Genomic DNA, 22,207 nt, shown 5'->3' on the forward strand with positions numbered 1-22,207 from the left:
GCTAAATCCAGACACGTGATACATCCAGCCCCCTCGGCACTCATGCTTATTTCTCCCTTAATATCCCTTCATTTCCCCTTCTCTGCTCTGTGCTAACTCCCCCCACACATCACAGTCAGCTGGCTTTAACTCATTCCTCACCAAAAATGCTCCTACACTGTACTGCACGCTTCACCTCTTTGGATACACTGCGTTGATTTAGTGCTTTCCAACAAACACACGCGGCATGTCCAGTTTCTCCACCATGCATGAGCGCTCTGTCCCCACTCTGACCCCTTTGAGGTTGAACTCTCACGGACGCCACTTTTCAGCTGGTGTGCACTCCACTTTATGGACAATAAAGTTAAACCTCAAACCTGAGACGTCTTGTGCAACTGAACAGACATGACTTCACTTCTTGTCTTTTTCTGTGTCAGTTCATTACGAGTCAGTTTGCAGTTTGTACCTCGACTTCATATTTTGAGAGTTCTTGAAAGTGCTTCAGTCCTCCTCCCCCCCCTCTTCCCTCGTTCTCTCTGTGTGTATCCACTCTGCAGTATCTCTCTCTGGACCAGATCCTCCCTGTCCTCCCCCATATCCCAAAACAATACGCTGGGGGCCCCCTGCTCCCACAGACCTGGAGAAACATATGTTTTATTTTTAGAGCTCCCTCTCTCTCAGCCCACGCTAGTAAAGTGAAAAAAGAGACGGGCCCTCCCTTCACATATGGTTTCTCAGTGAGCTGAAGTGAACACCAAAGGTAAAACTGTAAAGTAATCCTCATCAGGAGGAGACAAACGAGCCAAATGTCCTCTTTTATTGACTTTTTTAGTGAGAAAGAGACCATCTAAAATACCTACGATAATTCTATTCTTCTTCTTTCTCTCTTTTTCTCCTCTCCAGTCTTTCACTTTCTCCATTTCCTGTCTTCTCTCGAGGCAGTATCTTCCTCTCCCCCACTCCTCACTTCATCTTCCAGTCCCTTTCTTCCCCTTAAGTTTCCAGGAGTTGACACATGATTCTGTATTAACACTCATACTCACACACACACAGACATGCACACACACACACACACACACACACACACACACACACACACACACACACATATGCTCACACACACACACACACACACACACACACACACACACACACACACACACACACACACACACACACACATATGCTCACTCAGGCACACACTCAGACACACGCTACATAACCTGATACTGTGTGTCAGGTTGAGGCACCGGATCAGGAGTATGGAGCAAAGGATTTGGTGGGCCTCAGAGTATGAACACAGGGCAGGCTCGCTCGCCCCCTGAGCCAGAGCCAGAGCCAGAGCCAGAGCCAGACCCAGAGCAGAGGGAAGTGTAAGTCTGGAATAGGAGAACCATGATGGGGCCTCTAGTACGATGGTGTGTTTCTGCTGGATGATGCAGTGGAACAGTGAAATTTGCTTGGATTTCCTTAAAAGAAAAAATCTGTTTATGCTTTAAATCAGAGCCGTGATCACAGAGACTCAGGTTACATTTCTGGGAGCTAAACTCACGGTGGCGTTACGCTCTCATTTGTTATGCACAGTCATTTATACACCCTGCCTGTTAGTTTGTCATCCATCTTTTTTCCACTTCTGGCCGGCCTCGCTCACTTCCTGCCTGCCACTCCTCACAACACCGTTTGTTGAAATTGGCATGTGCGGTTTCCAACGGAGACGCAGCATAGACGCAAGTCGCACATGTCAAGTTGATCGGAGACAGAGCAGAGCAGAGCAGAGCAGAGACCCCCCCCCCTCTCCCTCTCTCTCCCTCTCCCTCTCTCTCTCTCTCGCCCTCTTTCCCTTTTGATTTTCTGCTCTCCGGATCCTGTTACAGCCCACATTACAGCCAGGCTCTTATGTTGGTGAACCAGATTGATTGTCAACAGAAATGGATATGAACTCCTGTCTGCCAAGAAGCTGCCTACATACATGGTTTGTGTGACTGTATGTTCTCTGGGTGATGACTGCTCAAATCTTTGATGAAGGGGCACAGTGGGACTTCTGCGTTTGAAACTCAGAAAACTTCAAATGTGTTTCTGCAAGCTTGTAGCCTCTGTGTGTGTGTGTGTGTGTGTGTGTGTGTGTGTGTGTGTGTGTGTGTGTGTGTGTGTGTGTGTGTGTGTGTGACACTGGCCCCTGTGTGATCTACAGGAAGACCAGGCCAAGGTCAGAGCTCAACTGACATCCCCAAAAGAAGGATTTAGGATAGGAACTTACCCCCGGTGACCCCTCAACCTTTGTCTCAGACAGGATTTCCTCCCTGCTGTGTCCAACATTGAACTTCACCCACCCCTGCCCACACCACCGCCCCCTCCATCACGACCCCGGAGTGTTTAGGTCCAGCAGAGGTTTAGGTCTATGGGTTAGGGAACAGAGGAGTGCTGTGTGCCGCCTATTGGCCCATGTAATGGGATAGGCCTGCTGTGGAGCCCTTTAACTGCTGCACCACTTGACCTGAAGTTCCTACTGTGGAACATCTACTGGAGTGTGTGGATAGTTTTTGACAGAAGGGACGTATGGAGAGAATGCAATTATACTGCATAACGAAAGGTTCATTAAATCAGTGATACAGAAGTGGGAATGATCTGCTTTATACTGCGCACACACACACACACACACACACACACACACACACACACACACTGAGACCCTTCTGCATGCAGCAGGGTTGACACCGCTGCCATGTCCAGTGCCTTCTGTCTTCCTGTCCTGTTGTGTCGTCCCTCAGGAGGAGTGTTCATGTTCAGCAGTATTAGGGCCGGCACAGGGAGGGTGGTGGCTGTGGGCACATCTGTTCCTGGGGACTGTGTGGCATAGAGGCTGGTGTCAAAGAAAGGCCAGGCTGGGGAAAACATTCCCAGCTTCAACTTCTGACCCTCTTGCCCCAGTTAACCTCTTGCATTCCCTCTTTGTCCTCCTCGCTGGGTTTCATCCAGTCGCCCTGAGCACAGCGCACTCTCACACACAAGGGCTTATAGCCTGTCAACACACAAACTCCTGCAATGGTTGAATAATTGTATTTGCAAGGAGGCTTCTCGGGTTTTAAGACACTGGGTGATATTCTATACCTGAGGCATCTGTCTTGGGTACCACGGCTGCTTTATTGACTGCAGACACGCCAGCTCAGCAGTTTTCTACTACAGTCAGGAACATAAGCGAGGAGTGAAACATCGCAACTGACTTTAACAAATATCTCCCCAAACCCTCCAGATTCTGTCAAATCTTCGGTCTCAAGAGAAAATATTTGCATGCTTGGGATGTAAAGTATTCAGATGTGCCAGTATCATTATTCACGCCGTCCCCATCTCTCATGTAGTTACATCATTCAGTGTTTCAGTTGTACTATTACTCACCCATATGGCCAACAGGAAAACACACATTCTTCAACACGGTGTAAAATGAGAAAAGGAGGCAGCGCACAGACCTTAATCCCTCTTATCCGCGTCTGTCATCAGTAGCAGAGGAAGGACGTTCACTAGTCCTTCTCTGGAATTAGAAAAGCAGAGAGAGAGATATGACGTAGATAGAGATGGATGGTCAACCGGAGCAGATAAAAAAGGCTGCTACAAGACACAACAACCCACAAGGCAAACAAACAGCGAGCAGGGCCGCCCTCATATCGCCTGGCGTTTTCACATTAAAGAGGAAATTGAGCGCAGATAAGCTTCCCTGGAATGTCGACAGTTGTGTTTAATATACTTTCCTTTGTTCTGGTTGGCGATAAAAAAAAAGGAAAGAAAAAAAAAACGGCTCCAAACAAAGACGTGCTGATTCTAAAATAGGCATGAAATTGCTGTAAACTTCCTCTTAATGTCACTGAATCATTGAAAGCAAAGCCCCAGCGTTTGTAAGCCGGCGTGGTTAATGATTGTGGCTGTGCAGGTTAAACGCTGAGTGTTAGTGAGAGGTGGAGGATCACTTATTGACCGTTCCGAGGAGGCTGGGCAGCGAGCCAGGGGCCTCTCAGCTATATTTAGGATGCTGACTGTGTGAAAGTACACTGAATACAGAATTCATGACACATTGCCAAAATCTGGACCTGTGCAGGATGAGTGGTGTGTGCAGCTGTGTGTGTTTGTGTGTGTGTGTGTGTGTGTGTGTGTGTGTGTGTGTGTGTGGCTGTGTGTGTGTGTGTGTGTGTGTGTGTGAGAGGGCACAGGGGCACAAACATACATGACGTGCATTCTTCTTCTTCTTCTTTCTATCTTCCTGGCAGTGCTGGTTGATTTGAGTTCAGGGTGAGGAGATATTGAAGATGTACAAGTCAGGAGGATTTGCAGAATAAATGGGAGCCGTCTGTTTCATGCAGCCGTGTGTGTGCGTGTGTGCGTGTGTGCGTTTGTGCGTGTGTGCGTGTGTGCGTGTGTGTGTGTGTCTGTGTGTGTCTGTGTGTGTCTGTGCTCGGTCTCGCTCTTGTTTCCTGTGTTTAGATATCAGCCTTGAGAGCGGCTCTTAGCAGTACAAGCTGTATAATTACTGAATATGGAAAAAGCGCCCGCTACTTTACCTCAGTCTGGGCAGCAGCCGTCCACAGAGAAACTGAGTAAACTGCTACTCCTTTGGTGCAATTTACTACATGCAAAGTACACATCTGGGTGTCTTTACTGCAAACTTCTCTTCTTCTATAATCAAATTAATATTGAGTACAGAAGCAGCACCGACGCCAAACAGCTCAAGCGACAATGAACGGAAACCAATAACTCTTGATTTCTTCACTGACCGCTTCAAAACCACCAAAACGATGATCCAATAAGTGCGCAGGTCTGCTATCCTCAGCTCATCAGACAGCTGGAGAGTGAACAGATCCGCTGCAGTAGACAGAATATTTGCATCTTTATTAAATATTTAAAAATTGAGGGCCGAGGACACACAAAGAGAGGAAACTGGCAATTGGTGAGGATGTTACACCGCTCATGCACCTCAGCCCACCGGCCCACTGTCCAGATGTTTAGTGCTGCATGGCTTTAATGCATTTTCTGTCCCATATGTTGATAAATAAGTGATCAGATAACCAGGTGGGGTTTTATACACACACACACACACACACACACACACACACACTGTGTTTGGGTGCGCAAGACAGCAACACCAGCCAGTGTTAAATGTGGGTATTTTGTAGAAAATGTGTGTCACTCAATAAACTGTGAGTGTGTGAGTGTGTGTGAGTGTGTGTGTGTTGTCTCGTGTTTCCTTCACGACCTGATCCAGGCTGTTGCTAGGTGCCGTGACCTCCAAAAGCAACATTCATGGAAGCAAAGGGTGAACCCAGCCAGGAGTGCAGGAGTGTAGGGCAGTATTTTATTTCTGCCCCCTCCCCTCCACACACACACACACACACACACACACACACACACACACACACACACACACACACACACACACACAGAGGGAGAGAAAGTAGACTCCATATGGATCTAGCCTGTGGTTAATTCTGTCCATTAATGGTTCGTCGTAAGCAACAATATCCAACTGTAAAGGCCCAATATGTTGCTTTGAACAGTGCAGGTGAACTTTTCAAACATTCTCACCTCAGGACACAACATTAAAAGTGGATATTAAAGACGAATAACATCCTAATATCCTACTATTGGCTGTGCGCTGCGTTCTCCGTGCTGATCGTTCCCCTCTGGATGCCCCGTCCCCACCTGCAGGCTGCAGTCTGCGGGCTCTGAGCCGAGTACAGGCCAGCGCTCAGAGGACAGGCCGTTCTGTTGCGCCACTGCCAAAGGTACTTTACTGGAGAGGAGATCCAAGGAGCTGAGGAAGGAGGGGAGGGGAGAGGAGAGGAGAGGAGAGGAGAGCTCAGACCCACTTGCTTGAAAATACATTTAGAACAATTCCTCAAAAGTGCAGACACGGGTTCAGTTGTTGGCCGACTTCACGCTGTCTTTTGGTCCTCAGTCATCGCGTCCCAGCTGCGACTGTCCATTGCTACAGTCAGCACATTTCACATCAAACAAAGGCCAAGGCAGAGCAACAAAAGAGAGAAGACAGCGAGCAAACAAACTGGTAGGCAGACTAAATAACTGCGGCTTGTCTGCTGCGTGAGGGAAACACAACCCAGTGGTGTGCCTCTGCGTGTGTGTATGTATGTGTGTGTGTGTGTGTGTGTGTGTGTGTGTGTGCTCGTGTTGGCAGCAAACACAGGAAACAAAAGTGTCTCAGCTCTGTGCGGCTCCAGTAGGCCACAGCTGTTGTTGGTATGTAAACTTAATGCAGGTGTCAGCGCCTCTGTCTTTGTGGAGCTGTCGGTGTACGTTCTATCTGCTGCCGTGAATAAATCAACTTTGGAAGTGTGTGTGTGTGTGTGTGTGTGTGTGTGTGTGTGTGTGTGTGTGTGTGTGTGTGTGTGTGTGTGTGTGTCTGTGTGCACGTGTGTGTGTGTGTGCACGTGTCTGTGGGTCTCTGTGTAAAGGTGGCAGTCGTGTCGCTTGGACACAAAAGCCTGAATTGGTTGTTTTTGCAGAGTAAAGTGGAATCTGATGAGAGCTCACAGGCTCCTCTGTTGTATTGATTAGACAGAAACGGAGGGATTAACTTGAGCCGAGGACGCTGGAAAACACAAAACAAACAAAGAAGAAACAGAATTCACTACAGAAACAAATCCAGCTTGATCTGTTTTCTTTAAATCATTATATCTTACATATCTTTCATATCTTTAAATGGCTACGCAACAGTGATTGCTCTTCACCCCCGATCTCTGCGCGCTAAATTAGTGTGTCCACCCAGTGTGTGACTGGTTGAACAGGTTTTAGCAGCTGTCTTGGACACACCACTTGAGCTAACATTGGGAGGACGTCGCCTATAGAGGTGGGATCCCAATCTGTGGGTCCCCTGCTGGGCTCGTATTCAGCTGGGATTGGACCTCAGCGGTGGGAGGACGTGCTGATGCGTGGACACCTGAGAGGCAGGCGGCTTTAATAGCTCTGTTTACAGCGGCCTACCAACCAGAATGAGCCGTCTGTTCCCACAGGTGGAGGCCGGTGGGAATGTCCGTCCCACGGTTCCACAATCCCACAGCTGAATTTCCCAGATCCACACACGTCAGCGTTATCCGGTTGTTGTTTTGAGTCTTGACATATCAGATACACGTACACGTTGGCGCTCATCACGAGATGTTTTACAGACATTTTCCTTCATCCGTCTTCCTGACAAGCGCCGCTCAACCGTGTTAACAGATCAGCAAAACCATCTCTTGGAAACACCTGGGCTTGAGTTGTGACCTGACCCTTGTTTGTGAGTTGTTGTGTGTTTGTCCACGACACGCTGTGTGTGTGTGTGTGAGAGGAGATGTCTGCGTGTGTTTGTTTTAGCTTATACCCTCAGCACATGTTGATGAACAATGGCACCCCTATGGAAAACACACATGATTCTAATGGGGGCCGTCCAAAGTAGAATCTGATCCGCAGAAGCCCTGTGAGAAACCAGGCGACGGCCCAGCTCCACTCGTGACTTTGTTTGTGCATTTTGTGTGAATTTAAATTGAGTTTTAAAAGAAAGAGAACAGGAAAAAGAAAGGAGCAGATGATCTTAATGGCTTCATGTGAATACGACCTGCGGCGTATTCTCAAACGGCGCTCAGACGTCGGGTTCATATTGGCGTAGGTTGTGGCTTGTCTGACTCATTTGAATAACCCACAGGCCTGTTTGTTATTCACACATCGATATCTTGGTGTTTTGATGCTTTGAGGCACCGCCGAAGATTTGGTTTAAAGATCTTAAAGCAAATGCATGAGGAGTTTACACAGATAGAGAACAACAAGCCTGAGGAGGTCAAACCTGCAAAGTGGCGTCGAGTGGGAGATCCAAGCCTGACATCTAGTGGTCAACTGGGGTGCTGCAGTTTCATCCGAAGGATTTTTTATAAAGCAGCTGCATGCAAAATGCAACTGAAAGGGCAAAAAAACCCCAATCTTATAACGTTTATGATAGACTAATTTACTCTGTATTTATTTTTATTTTTCTTAATAGTGCTCAACTATAGTTTTATTATGTTTGAACCCAACGATTTTGAGTACAAATCTGCGAGTAGAGGGTCAGAGACAATTCAATAAATGATTTAATCAACGCCTGTCAAGTCTCCACATTATGCAACCTCAGTGTTATAAGTTTGTATCTGGCACGTTTGCTTTTTGTATTTAACATTTCATCAGGTAGGTCAATGTTAAGAGATCAGGACAAAACTTTAAAGGCCCAAATCTCAAAGCATGTCTGAGGTCACATCGAACCTCATGAGGTCACATCTGACACATTCAGACGTATAACATATAACAGTCTAGAACTATAACTAATGTTTGTGCTTTGTAGTCGAGGCTGATTTACTGACTGTTTGTTGATGGTTTAACTCCAACTGGACTGTTTAAGAGGAGTGTCATCTGGACTGGCTGCTATGGTAACTGAGGTCAAACATGGTAAAGGTCATTAAGGAAACAGATGGCAATCCGGTTTAACCACTAATTTGTATTTAGCTTTGATGTTGCTTGGTAGAATATGGAATATTTAGTTTACATACATTAAAGTTTACAAAGACACTGAATATTTGACCATATTGTTATTGCATCTTTATCCCGTTTCTATACCGTCCTCTCTACTTGTGTTATTTCAGGGGGGGCCACGGTGCTGCAATCTGCAATCAGACAATCTGATTTGATTGAAAACACGTTAAATCCCACGTCAGTCTGCAGGGAATTCAATCTCACATCACCGCTGCCCCATAAACCCACTTCTTAATCCTAAAGCCTTTTTATTTTCTGGTCAGTGTGCCACAAATCCCCCTCTGCCCCAGTCTACATCAGCCCCCACCCAGCCGCCCTGCGTGTGTGTGTGTGTGTGTGTACAGAGATGAGTCTGGGTTCATGCACAGGAATTGCTATCACCTGTTCTGCTTAGTGTGTTACTTCTGCACCTTGTCAAGGTCACCTGGAGGACTCTGGGTCTGGGCAGGCCTGCTGATCGTACTCGATGCTGTTTCGCTGTGGCTCTGCTGCTGATTCTGGACTCTGAAGGGCTCCACGTTTGCTATTTTGGGGAACGTTTGGATCTGCATTCCTGGACAGAGAAAGAGAGAGAGAGAGAGAGAGAGAGAGAGAGAGAGAGAGAGAGAGAGAGAGAGAGAGAGAGAGAAAGAGATGTTCTTGCCCCCCCCACAGTGCAGCACAATCTCAGCCAGTTGGCAGCCCAGCCGGATATGGGATGCCTCGGCACAAGAGGAGAGAGAGAGAGGAATAAATCTGTATTGTGCTACGAAGAATGAAGAATTGATATTTTTGAGCAACTGAAGAATTCTTTGGAGACTGAAGCTTTTTTTTGTGTGTGATTTGCACGATATAATACGAAGCGAAATCAGACTGAGAAAAGTTTGTTTTCTTCAACCTCCATTTTCCTCCGCATCTGAAACCCCTCAGGACCTCAACAACCACAGAGACGCTTCCTGTCACTCTGCAAACCGACAAACATGTGGAACGACATAATTTCGAAACCGAAGTCGAAGTGAACTAAACGTATTTTCTGTGTGTGTGTGTGTGTGTGTGTGAGAGAGCGTGTGCGTGTGTGTGCGTTGGGAAATAAAAAAGAAGTGGTGCGCGCATCAGCACCAGCAGCTGATGCGCGTCCCCGCCCCGGCAGAGGCAGCCCGAGATCCCGGGAAGAGGAGTTAAAGTTGGGCCAAAGGCGGGAGAGAGGATGCGTCAGAACGAGCCGCGCTCTCATTAACATACATCCTGAGCGGAGAAACGTGTCCAAAGTGAAGGATGACTTGCAAAATACTGAGCATAAGCCTCTTGATTTTGGGTTTTCAACATTGCTCATCACGTAAGTCTTGTGAAACACCAATTGTTAATTTGTTAATGGCTGCCAGATTATTGAGAAATCTGATACAAGGCGCGTTTTGGAATGTTTAGTATCTCATCAAATGCTTATTAAAAAGTTGCGGGGTGATATGACGTAATAAATTACCTCTGGAGGGTGAATTGTGGCTGTTGGGATGTTTTGAAGGGCAACACTGCGCTGCTCTTACATGGCGTGACGTGTGTGGGCGCTTGTGTGGGCTTGTTGCGGTGTTTATTTTTTGGGGGGGAGCAGGGCTTTTGTTTGGCGATGCGACTGGACCGGGGAGAAAAGTGGCCGGAGTGAAGCGCGTCGCGTCCCGCAGAGAGGGTGCGCACGGTGCCGCCGCCACCGCCGCACCGGCCTGTCTGCAATGCGGCGCTTCCTCACTCCGCCAAGCACGCAAGTTTCTGCACCCCGCGCGGCCGCAACTCTTTTCCCTGCATGAGCCTGCAGAGTCTCTTACACTCTTCATCTCCTGCGCGATCATCATCATCAAATCCGCAGTGTGTATATAGTTTGGGTTTTAAGCTCATATAATCCGGATAGAATTTGCGATCCGGAGCGCGGCGCTGAACCGAACGTCCTGCCCGGGACCACAGCCCACTGCAGCACTTTTGGGGGAGGACAGTGTGTGTGTGTGTGTGTGTGTGTTTCATCATCACCTGCCTCATCCGGCGCTGGTGACTGCGCACACATTCACCTGGCAGGGATCAAACACGAGCACATCAGTGATCAATAAGCAGGCATGTGTGTGGGGAGGGGGGGATTAGGTGGACAGATGTGTGGTTGTGTATGGGGGCAAGAACGGGGCTGATTGGGCTTATTGGGTTTATTGATTTAAAGGGGGAATGTGTGTGTCCACTGTGTGTACAAACCAATAATTAACATGTGAGATGTCAATGTCAGGGTCACCTCAGCAGATCGTCAGTGTGGTAATTAGCTCCAAAAACCCTGAATTGGCATGAGTCATTAGTTTTGGTGTAAGTGGGCGATCAGGAAGGGGAGGGGCGAGGGCTGTCACGTGACTCATGTATAGTTTGTTTGACTGTGAGATTGATTTGGGATGATGTAAACAGCAACAAATATCCTCATCAACATCTCTCTGTGGGTCAAAAGCAGCAGGCAGGTCGTTTTAAAGGCACTGGTTGGTATTAACTGTCCTTCACTGTAAGAAACGCTGCTACACCTCCCATACACACACACTACAGCAGTGCTCAGATTATGAGTGTTAAAAGATGATAGGAAATAATGAGACTGAACCTGGATTTTGTAAATTCAACGATTTTGAAGATGCGTGTCATTCTGTGTAGTGTGTGGTGGCGTGTGGGTGTGTTTATACAAGTGTGTATGTGTAGGATAACATACATACTGTAGAAACACTAATAGCTTGTTGAGCTTGTTGTGATTTCGGCTGGAGCTCCCTGCAGTTTAAAGCCAAATGTGATGTGCTGTGCAGGATTAAAATGGTGCCAGTAGATCCCAGAACACACACACACACCGACCCATGCAGGCTGGGGTGGGGCCCCGACAAATTATAGTGACTGGGCACTCGAGTGTGTGTGTGTTTGTGTATGAGTTTGAATTAGAATAAAGGGATTTGTTTGCATACATCTCAAGTTTTTGCATGATGCTTCGGTCAGCAGCGTGACGAGACACTGCATGGTCCCATGAGAGGCGATGAAGAGGCTCTGTGCTATTCTTAGAATAAATAATGCAGCTATGTAAGATCTGAACTTGAGACTGAATGCAGTTTTGTCCTGCTGAATAGTTTTTGGTTTCATCTTTCTCTATTCCTGGACTTCAATCAGATGCTCCCTGTGGTGACATCAATTATTTACAAAATCTCTTGATCACAGCACCCAATCTTCTCTGTATGTCCAACACTTACACCCCTACCTGCTGGTGGTGTTCAGTAATGTTCTTGTAATTATGATCTGCATTCAGCCGATGACTTCCTCTGCACCACCGGCCCCTGACTGAGCGCCAGAAGTGGTGCCACTATGTAAATGCGACCAATAGTAATGATGTGTCAGCCCAGACACGCCAGTCGACACTTACAGCAGACTGATGATTCAGCAAAGAGTGTAAGCAGCCACAGTCGCCACAGCCCTTAATAATGAATGGAGTGAGAGACTTCATGTGTGGTGCAGAGAGGGAAGGAGGGGGCCGCATGTCAAAGAAAGGGATGAAATTGCAGCGTCTGAAAGCTCTGCATAGACTTAAGGTGCATGTTAGCTATACTGCAACATGACAACGCCCCTGGCAAGTGGCAGCGAGAGAGAGACAGAGAGCTAAGAGATATAAAAAAAAACAGAAATAGAGGATGAGAGGCAGCGTGAGAGAGGCAGCGCATGAGGTAATGGAATGCAGCGAGAGCATGAAAGAGCTTATGGGTTTTCCGAGTTGGGAAGGAAGGAAAGAGAGAGGGAGAGAGGAAAGGACCGGTGAGTGAGAGATGTATGGGGGAGGGAGGAAGGGGGGGGGGGTTGCATGACGGTGTTACCATGAGAGGAGGTGGCCTGAGTTAACCTGCTGTTGTCTGGGATGGAGGATTTAAAGTCGTCTCCTCCCTGCACACAGTAACAGTCAGAGTCCATGTATACGTACATCACAGCTGCTACTCTGGATGACGCATCCAATCGGGTGAAATGGCTCTGTGGGGTCTAACAGCATCGACCTGTGGGGATCCCTCTTACTGTAGATGCATGACGTCGTGACGGTGATGTGTGGAGGAAGCACCTTGGTGGTTTAAGGCAAACAGGCAGGCAGAGAGTCAAGGTCACATGTTCCTGACTCAGCACAGTTTCTTTCCACTTGAACGCGTCCTTGTGTCATCGCACGAAAGGTGACCGGTCTGCTCCTGTGACGGATTCACAACAATGTTAATGAGGGAGACATTTTGTATTCAAACTGCGGCTCAAGTGTGTTCGGCGTGTAATTCAGGATAATGCATGGTGGGAGATATCAGCTCTCAACTTCCGCATACGCATTTGCTCGCTGCTTCTACTCTGATCACACAATTCTCTGCTCCCCTTCAAATTGATTTCAAAATGGGAGCTACGCTGCTCCGCTCTCCTCTTTGCTCCATCTGCAGCCTGCATACTAATCCCGCTAATGTCTTCTGTTTTCACTCTCTGGAGCCCTTTTTTCCTGTGCTCCATGACCACAGACATTATGAGGACAAGAATTGCAATGTCTGACCTCCTGCTCGACAGTAAACAGCTCTAAATATTTAGGCAGGATTCTCATGAAAGAGGAATTTTAGAGGTGTTTTCTTTTGCTTATTTCCGAAAGACAATCTGTCATAGCATGTTGATACCAGATCTCTTGGGAGTATTAAAAAGCTTGTTCTGGCAGTGTGGCTCCTCAGCAGCCCAGGGTGAGGATATTGTCCTTAGCAGAGACATAAACAAGATTAGGCAGAATTATTGTCCGTTCTAATAGCTGTGGCTCATACGGAGGAGACGGAGCAGATGGACGATGTCTTATCAGTCTCATATCCAAATGCAGGATACTAACTCTTCTGACCAGCACACAGCCACAGGCACCTCTGATACTACTGCATATCCTTTCCCCTCCTATGGGAAAGTATAGGAGAAATACCAACACAGCGACACAGCAGCAGGCAGGGACAACATACATGTAAAAGCCGTAACATTAATCTCTCAGACAGACAGGTGTGAATCCTCAGCGTTTGCTTGTCATGTACATTATATCTGATCCAATGCGAAGATAATCCACCGTCTGGGAGAACGACAGGACCCGGGACAGATTTATAACTCGGACTCCGCTGTCTTAAAGTGGCTATTCACGACAAGGAGGAGCATAAATAAAGCAACGTGGAATGCAAAGCCTCGCCCCGCAATCTGTGTCTTATGCACCAAGAGGGAATGTGTTCGTATTCTTGCACAAACAATTAGATCAGACCGCTCTGAGTAGCCAATCATCAATGCGTGAGTTCTGCAAGATGTGATCTCTGATGTAATAACGTCACATCTGTCCTCTCACGTGTTGTTTCTGCAGGAGAATGTGTTGATCCTCTGGTCTCGGGGCTCTATGCCTCCTCCTTCCTGGCTTCCTCCAGATACAACTTCCTCTACTCTGCTAACTTTGCCAAACTATATGGTAAGTTATTTATGTGGTGTAGCCGAGTGGGACAATAAAGTGGTTGACATTAAAGTGGTGACATTCTTTACACAAAACGACTCCATAAATGTCAACTTCACATGATATCACACTAATGGGAATAATGAGAATAATGATGTTGCATTTAAATAGTAAATACACAAAATATCCCAAAACTCATACTCTACCTTAAGCACACTTCGTGATGATTGCATCCATACCACCTTTTTCTGACCTCTAGGCAGCAGTGGCTGGTCCCCGAACACTAGGGACAGACAGCCATGGCTGCAAGTGGACCTGGGCAGGAAGTACCGTCTGTTGGCCATAGCTACCCAGGGGACCTTCAACTCTTACGACTGGGTCTCCAAGTATACGCTGCTCTATGGAGATCGCCCCGACTCCTGGACCCCCTACATCATGAATGGAGGCAACTCGGTACGTCTAGGTTTCCTGGATTCCTTGGGTCCATCCCTTAATATAGGCCACGCCCATTTTTTTTTTTTGTATTATTTATCACAAAATCTTACATATAGAATATCTGGACAAAGGTTTCATCTTTGGTCTAGTCAATAACGTGTTAAATGTCACTTTTGGGCCTTGGCAGAGGTTTGTACGATGATGAGTGCCGCTCTTATATATTCAGAATATTCATATCTTAAGTCAAAACCCAATGCAGCATCTTGTTCCTCGGCAGCTGACAGATGATCCCTTTATTGCTTCTTCTTCAGTTTCTTAATAGGTTGTTAACGTCGCCGTGGTGACTCAATAAATCTGTCCCTGTTCCTCATTCTCTGCCCCCTGCGCTTGCAGACGATGCCTGGGAACTGGAACTACTATCAGGTGAAGAGGAACGTCTTCCATTACGCCTTCACTGCTAAACACATCCGCCTGCTTCCTCTGGAGTGGAACACGGAGAACGGAGGGAAGATCGGAGTGAGGCTGGAGCTGTTTGGCTGCTCGTATGGTATAAATGAGCCATCAACACTTAACAACACCACGGCTTAATTATCCTTAACTAATACCAACAAGGCTGCTTGCAAGGGCCAAACGTTGTGGGTCTGTGTGTGTTTCAGATTCCTATGTGCTGCAGTACAATGGGGACGACTCAGTGGTCTACATGTACCCAGAGAAACGGTCCCGCACACTGCACGACCACATCGCCATAAACTTTAAGACCCTGGAGCAGGACGGTCTGCTGCTGCACAGTGAGGGGATTCAGGGAGACCTCTTCACCGTGGAGCTGAAGAAAGGACGTCTTTACCTGCACATCAGCCTTGGTCAGTTTGTTGGAGAAAATCATTTGTGGTTTATTTGAGGACCTGGACCTGATCTGAGTGTCTGTTTCCTTTGCTGTTCCTGTTCTTAGGGAGTAGCAATGTACACAAAGTGGATGGGCGAACCACACTGACTGCTGGGAACCTTCTTGACAATCTACACTGGCACTACGTCACCATCAAGCGCTATGGCCGACAGGTGAACTTCACAGTGGACAGTCAGACAGTGACGGCCATCTGCAACGGAGAGTTCACCTACCTGGACCTGGATAATCAGGTACGCATTAAACCTGGGCCAATCAGACTGCAGTGGCCATGGCAAGACATGACTGACACATGACTTCAAACATGTCTCCTAGTTGTATGTGGGAGGAGTAATCAAGCAGAACTTGCCTCACTTGCCCACCACGCCTAATTTCCGAGGCTGCCTGGAGAACGTCTTCATCAACGGCATCAACATCATCGACCTGACCCAAAGAGAGGAACCGGAAATACGAATCCCACGAAAGGTAACAGGAAATGGCTTTGACAATAGTTTCCAAAAAACATCACTATTTAGGATCATGATTGGAAGCAAATCTTCATCACCATCAGTGGAAATCTGTGAACTGTTGCCCTTTTGCTCTTTTTTCCCCTTAGAAAAAGATGCATTACGCCTGCCGTGACATTCTGCTGAAGCCAATGACCTTTGCTGGGCCGAATAACTACCTGCAGGTTCCAGGCTTCTTCAGGAGACCTCGCTTATTCGTTAAGTTTAAATTCCGCTCTTGGGACTACACAGGGTTGCTCATGTTTACACGCTTCGCTGACGACCTTGGGGCCCTGGAGCTTGGCCTAAGCGAGGGACAGATCAACGTCACCATATTCCAGCCCGGCAAGAAGAAGCTGCAGTTTGGCGCAGGTGAGCTCTCCATCAGATTTGGAACGTATTAATAAAAAACATTATCTTGTACTTCATCCAGCGCTGAATGAATGGTGGGAATGTGTTTTTTTGCCCAGGATACAGACTGAATGATGGTTACTGGCATACTGTGGATCTGGCAGCCAGAGACAATCTTCTAACACTGACAATTGATGAGGAGGAGGGCTCACCGCTGAAGATCACTAACCCCTTCACAGTCCGAACAGGGGACCGCTACTTTTTTGGAGGTGAGATGACGATTTAAACAATTGCAGCAACTCCTACTATCAAATTCGATTAAATGACTGTTTCTCTGCACTCAGGATGTCCGCAAACCAATAACACAATACGAAAGTGTGAAACGAAGCTGAACCGCTTCCATGGCTGCATGCAACAGATCTACATAGACAACGAGCAGCTTGATATTGACCTTATCCTGCAGCATCAGTGGGGGCGCTACTCTGAGCTGTTGTTAGGCACTTGTGGCATAACTGACAGGTAGAAAACGACAACTAAGCTTTCATCTTAATCCCAGTTCCTTTCAAAGTTACACAATATCAAAGACAAACACTGCATTTCCATATATAAATCCCTTAAATCAAGCAAATGTGATGTTGAATCCTTTACAGATGCACGCCAAATCCCTGTGAACATGAAGGCAGATGCATCCAGTCCTGGGATGATTTTATCTGTTTGTGTGAGAACACAGGCTATAAAGGGGAAGTGTGTCACATGTGTAAGTATCAGCTGGTAAACTTCAGTCCAGCATGTGGTTCTCTACATTTACTTATACCTGAAGCCTCTAATGTCAGATCTCACTCTTCTCTCCTTGCAAAGCGGTTTATAAAGAGTCATGTGAGGCCTACAGACTCAGTGGCAAATACTGGTCTGGTAACTACACCATCGATCCAGATCTAAGTGGACCGCTGAAACCATTTGAGGTGTACTGCAAAATGAAATGTAAGCAACCATCATCACTAATCTGGTCAAAACATACAGCATCAACTCGTTAAAAATAACAAATCACATACCTTCAAAGTGATGATCCTTAGTTTCTGCCATTTTCTCCTCTTCTTCTATAAGATCATTTGTGGTCTGACTAGCAAAGAAATGTATGTGCTGCCACCTACTGGTTTGGACGACCTGCATCGTTTTCATGGGACTGTCAGAACAGCCATGATTTATGAAAAATCAATCTATTGGCAGAAGGATTATCACTTAAAATGCTTAAAAACATCTTCTCCCGTTTACTGATTATTTTCTGATTATGACCTTTCTCTGTCATGATCCTGCCGCTCAGCATATAAGGCTTGGACAGTAATCCTGAACGACCGTGTGGATGGCACCAAGGTGACCGGAAGCTCAATCAACCGTCCTTACATAGGAGACGTCAACTACTGGAACGCTACGTGGGATGAAGTGACTGCTCTGGCCAACACCTCCATCTACTGTGAGCAGTGGATCGACTATTCCTGCTACAAGTCCCGTCTCCTGAACACACCCAGTAAGTAGGATCAGCACTTTCTTTCTTATTTAGTTCCATGAAGAAAGAACCACTGACCCATATTGTCTTTTCCAAAATAGACGGGAGACCTTTTGGGTATTGGATCGGACGGGATAATGTGAGTCATTACTATTGGGGTGGAACGTTCCGGGAGGTCCAAATGTGCGGCTGTGCTATTAACCAAACCTGCACCGACCCTAAGTTTCAATGCAACTGTGATGCCGACTACAGACAATGGTGAGAGACAAGAGACGTCCAGCATTCTTAGCTACTGTCTGAGACACTGATGGGTCTAACCCTAGCCCTCGTTTGACTTTTCAGGTACTCGGACAAAGGCTACTTGGACTTCAGAGATCATCTCCCTGTTAGGAAGGTGGTGGTGGGGGACACCAACAGGACTGGCTCTGAGGCTCACTACACTGTTGGGCCCCTCCGCTGCCATGGCGACAGTAAGCTTAAACATTATGGGTTGTGTTTGCCCCCAAACAATGATGTTCACTGCAGCGGAATGGTTCTGGTTTTGTGCTTTACAAATATTTCAATGTGTTCTGCAGGAAGCATCTGGAACACCGTCGCCTTCACCAAGCCAACCTACATAACCTTTCCCCCCTTCAGGCCCGGCTCCAGTGCCGACATCTCCTTCCACTTCAAAACCTATCGTGAATACTGCGTCTTCTTGGAGAACTCCGATGAACACCTTCGTAACTTCATACGAATAGAACTCAACAGTGAGTCACACTAACTGAACTCGACTAACAATAAACGCTTGTGGAGCATCCTCAGCATCCCTGTTTCTTTCTTTCTCTCCCAGCCACACAGGATCTTGTATTTATATTCATGGTTGGCGACGGCATCGTTAATGTGACTCTACGTTCCCCTATGCCGCTCAATGATAACGAGTGGCACTTTGTTCAAGCTGAGCTCAATGTGAAGTTGGCCCGGATCAAGGTTGATTACCAGCCTTGGGCGGTCAATCGCTTCCCAGGTCAGACCTTTGTCTCCATGAAGTTCACTCATCCGCTCCTTGTAGGTAGGTTCAGGTTAGAGTCCATGAATGTGGTTTGCTTTGATATCACATAGATTAATCTGCCTCTTGAAGATTGTGCTGATAAGGATTTGTCCTGTGCATCAGGTTCAGCCAACCGCACCCAGAGACCTTTCCTCGGCTGTCTTCGAGGGTTACGGATGAACGGCGTCCCTCTGGATCTGGAGAGTAAAGTAAACGAAGAACAAGGCATACGGAGAAACTGCACGGGAGAGTGTCTCAATGCCACTATACCATGTCGAAACAGTGGCCAGTGTATTGAGGGCTACGCCTCCTACACTTGTGACTGTAACAACACTGCCTATGATGGTTTCTATTGCCACAGAGGTGAGTTTAAATGAATTCTGCAGAACTCTCTTGCTCTCTATGCTTGTATCTCATTCCACCATTTTCTCTTCCAAGACATTGGAGCCTACTTTGAAATCGGCTCCTGGCTAAAATACAACATACGGAAGAGGCCGATCTCAGATGAGGCGGCGTGGGCCAACTGGATTGATCCGCACTACGACAACTTTAGCCTTGGCTACAATGACACAGCGGACGACATAGAGTTCAGTTTTAGCACCTTGCATACGCCGGCCGTGTTGCTCTACATCAGCTCCTTCGTCCACGACTATATCGCCATCCTCCTCAAGACCGATGGTAGGAGATGAAAGAGACAGATTAACAGAATTTACTGAGCAGAGTCCCGTATGGTAATGTGGCTATTCCTTATAATGCTGCACTGTATGCTTCTGATTGCTTTTCTTGCTCGCCCGTCCGCAGGCAGTGTAGATTTGAGATATAAGCTTGGGCTGATAACACACAAGTATCAGCTGACTCATCGAAACCTGGCAGATGGATATCCCCATTATATCAACATAACTAGACACAACAGGACCATTAAAACACAGGTACACTCTCAACAACACAAAATATATCCACGAATATGGTTATGTTTGTTATTATTGTAACATATCTGATTTATACTTTTTTTTTTACCATATTTTGTTCACCCTTAGGTGGACTATATGGAGCCCATAGTGGAGAAGATAACCTTAGTTGAGGATGCCAGGTTTGACTCACCAAAGTCTATGTTCATGGGTAGAGTGATAGGTAAAACTCCTATTTATCCCTTTCAATAACAATTATTATTTAGAATTTTTTACAAAGATACTTACATCGAAGCTTCTGTCTTTTTCCTGCTCCTTCAGAGGTCGGTGACATGGAGCATGAGATCCGGAAGCACAACGCTCCAGGCTTCATCGGCTGCATATCCAATGTGCGATACAACGTCTACGCCCCTCTGAAGGCCTTCTTCCGTCCAAACGAAACGGACATTCCGGTGACCACTCACGGCTACGTATCCGAGTCCAACTGCGGCGCGTTCCCGCCTGTCCTGGGTTACGTACCTTGGGAGGCGGATCCGTGGTTCACGGGCGTAGGTGAGATTGTAGTAAATGTCCCATAATGCATCAATGCATTAGGAAGATAATTCATCTAATTATCTGTGTATTTAATCCCCCTCCAGAGTATTTCTATATCCATGACGACCTGGGCTTGTTTTGGATAACAGGTAAGATTTCATTTCAAGATTCCAAAAGGAAAGAAAAGTAAGAAATGCTCTAATAAAAAAACTCACTCATGTAACACACTTTCCCTAATTCATGTATGAATTTGTTGAAGATGTTCCTGTTTGACATTTAGTCCTTCACCTATTTAATTCTGACGTAACACTACAGTTCATTATGAGAGTACACGCTGAGACGACAGATGTAGCAGGATGAAAGGAGAGAGAGTGTGGGGAGTCGGAGGATTAAGGAAGCAGCTCAGCATCCCTGTCTGAGCCCAGATATACTTAGTCTGCATAGGCCCGAGCTTACTATCCATCACTGCTGCATGCTCTGGCTTAATGGATCATACAGAAGTGGAGGCGTTGCAGTAAGGCTGCGCATCAGTGCCACCGATGATAAGTGTGCTGATCAGGCATCAACAATGACCCTCGCTGATCGTCAGACACCGTCCCTCTTTGATAAACTGCTAGTGATGTTATGGTTATGATGGGGAATTTAGTCTCTGCATGATTAGAATGGGAAATCTTCTGCTGGCAGTCCATAAATTGCACCGAAGTGATTACCTGAAAGAAGACTGAGGGGATTCTCCACCATGTAACACACACTGACATCACATTCAGATATTTAGGACGCTTAGAGGCTCCAGATCAGGGCCAGAATGGAGGTTTGAAGGAAAGAATACAGTCAAATTATAATTTCATTCTAACACAAAGGACCCTATTCAGAAAAATGACAACATAGAATAAGATCGTTTTTTTTAAATCTTTATTTCATTTTGACTTTTGAGCCTTGGTGGAGGTATACACGAGTGATATCCCCATATGACAGAATAACAACAGTCAGACCTGAACTCATCCACTCCTCCCTCCATCCCCTTCATGTCTATCTCCCCAATGTCTCACAGACTGACTGCAAATTAACTTCTATATTTATCCTTCAGTCATCGTCCTCCTGGCGTTGCTGCTGCTCCTGGGCGGGCTGTACAGCATCTACATCTACGTGTACCAGCAGAAGGGCAGCTACAACACCAACGAGCCCAAGAACCTGGAGTCCCCCAGCAGCTCCCGGCCGCTGACCGACACCCTCAGGAGGGAAAAAAAGAACCTTCCAGAAATTGAGGAGGATTTCAGGAGTGACTAGCATCACAGGACCTAAGGGGCAGTGGGTGGGTGAGGGGTGGGGGGTCAGATAGGGGTTGGGGGGGTCGGCGATGGGCAAAATGGCACTTAAGACAACCACAAATACCTGTTTTAAGTTTCGAAATTCCTTCAACTTTTATTTTTGACTCTTTTGGTTTGTGTCCCTTGTCCTGAGTTAAGTGGGATCTGATGCCTGGTGCTCTACATGGTCTGTATTTTGGTAAGTTCTAGTCATGCCGGGTCCCGAGATCAAATCAAGCCCCATATTGTGTGAGGAGCCAACACGTCTCACACTGTATCGCAGGGTGAAATACTGAAGTGCCTCATCCGAGCAAGCTTGATCAGACGTAAACCACAACAATTAGACCCTGTGGGAACTGGATTTCAAGTCATATTTGAGTTCATTTTGAACATCAAGTCCAAACATTCAAGTATTAAACCCTTTATTGATTCATTTTGTGAGCTGTTTTCAAGTAAGAATTAATAATATTCAACCGTACTGATTGATTAACATCTACATTATACCTTTTAATGACAATCTCTCTTGGCGCCATTTGTGACATCATAGCTCAGTGTCCCTCTGAGGGTTCGGGCAGTGAGCTGGATCAAATTTGTTCCCAATTTTCCAACCTATCGAAGAGAGAATATAGTGAAACAGCATGGAGCTTTGAGATGATACACATACAGATTGTGAAAGGTATATAATGTACGCTTATATTTGATGTATTGCAGCCTATTAACAGCGCGTTACCTTAACAGAAATGGCACGTGTAAGTGGTTCGGAAATCGCCATTGCGTCAGTCAATAGATAGCAGCTTC

General features: G+C 46.6%; 1 protein-coding gene across 1 annotated transcript; it reads left to right on the plus strand.

The window, feature by feature from the left end:
• The first annotated feature begins 8,936 nt into the window (after window positions 1-8,936).
• On the plus strand, window positions 8,937-21,403 carry cntnap1 (contactin associated protein 1). The gene is made up of 24 exons (XM_076143955.1): window positions 8,937-9,829; window positions 13,871-13,972; window positions 14,214-14,407; window positions 14,783-14,936; window positions 15,046-15,249; window positions 15,339-15,523; window positions 15,606-15,755; window positions 15,886-16,147; window positions 16,246-16,395; window positions 16,471-16,645; window positions 16,777-16,883; window positions 16,985-17,107; window positions 17,448-17,651; window positions 17,732-17,888; window positions 17,973-18,100; window positions 18,206-18,379; window positions 18,463-18,681; window positions 18,784-19,023; window positions 19,099-19,338; window positions 19,462-19,589; window positions 19,698-19,791; window positions 19,890-20,120; window positions 20,207-20,251; window positions 21,190-21,403. Exons 1-24 carry the CDS (start codon window positions 9,769-9,771, stop codon window positions 21,387-21,389), a joined length of 3,927 nt encoding a protein of 1,308 aa, XP_076000070.1. The 5' UTR covers window positions 8,937-9,768; the 3' UTR covers window positions 21,390-21,403.
• Window positions 21,404-22,207: the final 804 nt, after the last annotated feature.

The sequence above is a fragment of the Genypterus blacodes genome, unplaced genomic scaffold, assembly GCF_046128005.1.
Source record: "Genypterus blacodes isolate CSIRO-AG114 ecotype Tasmania unplaced genomic scaffold, CSIRO-AGI_Gbla_v1 ptg000028l_1, whole genome shotgun sequence".
Classification (NCBI taxonomy): Eukaryota; Metazoa; Chordata; class Actinopteri; order Ophidiiformes; family Ophidiidae; genus Genypterus; species Genypterus blacodes.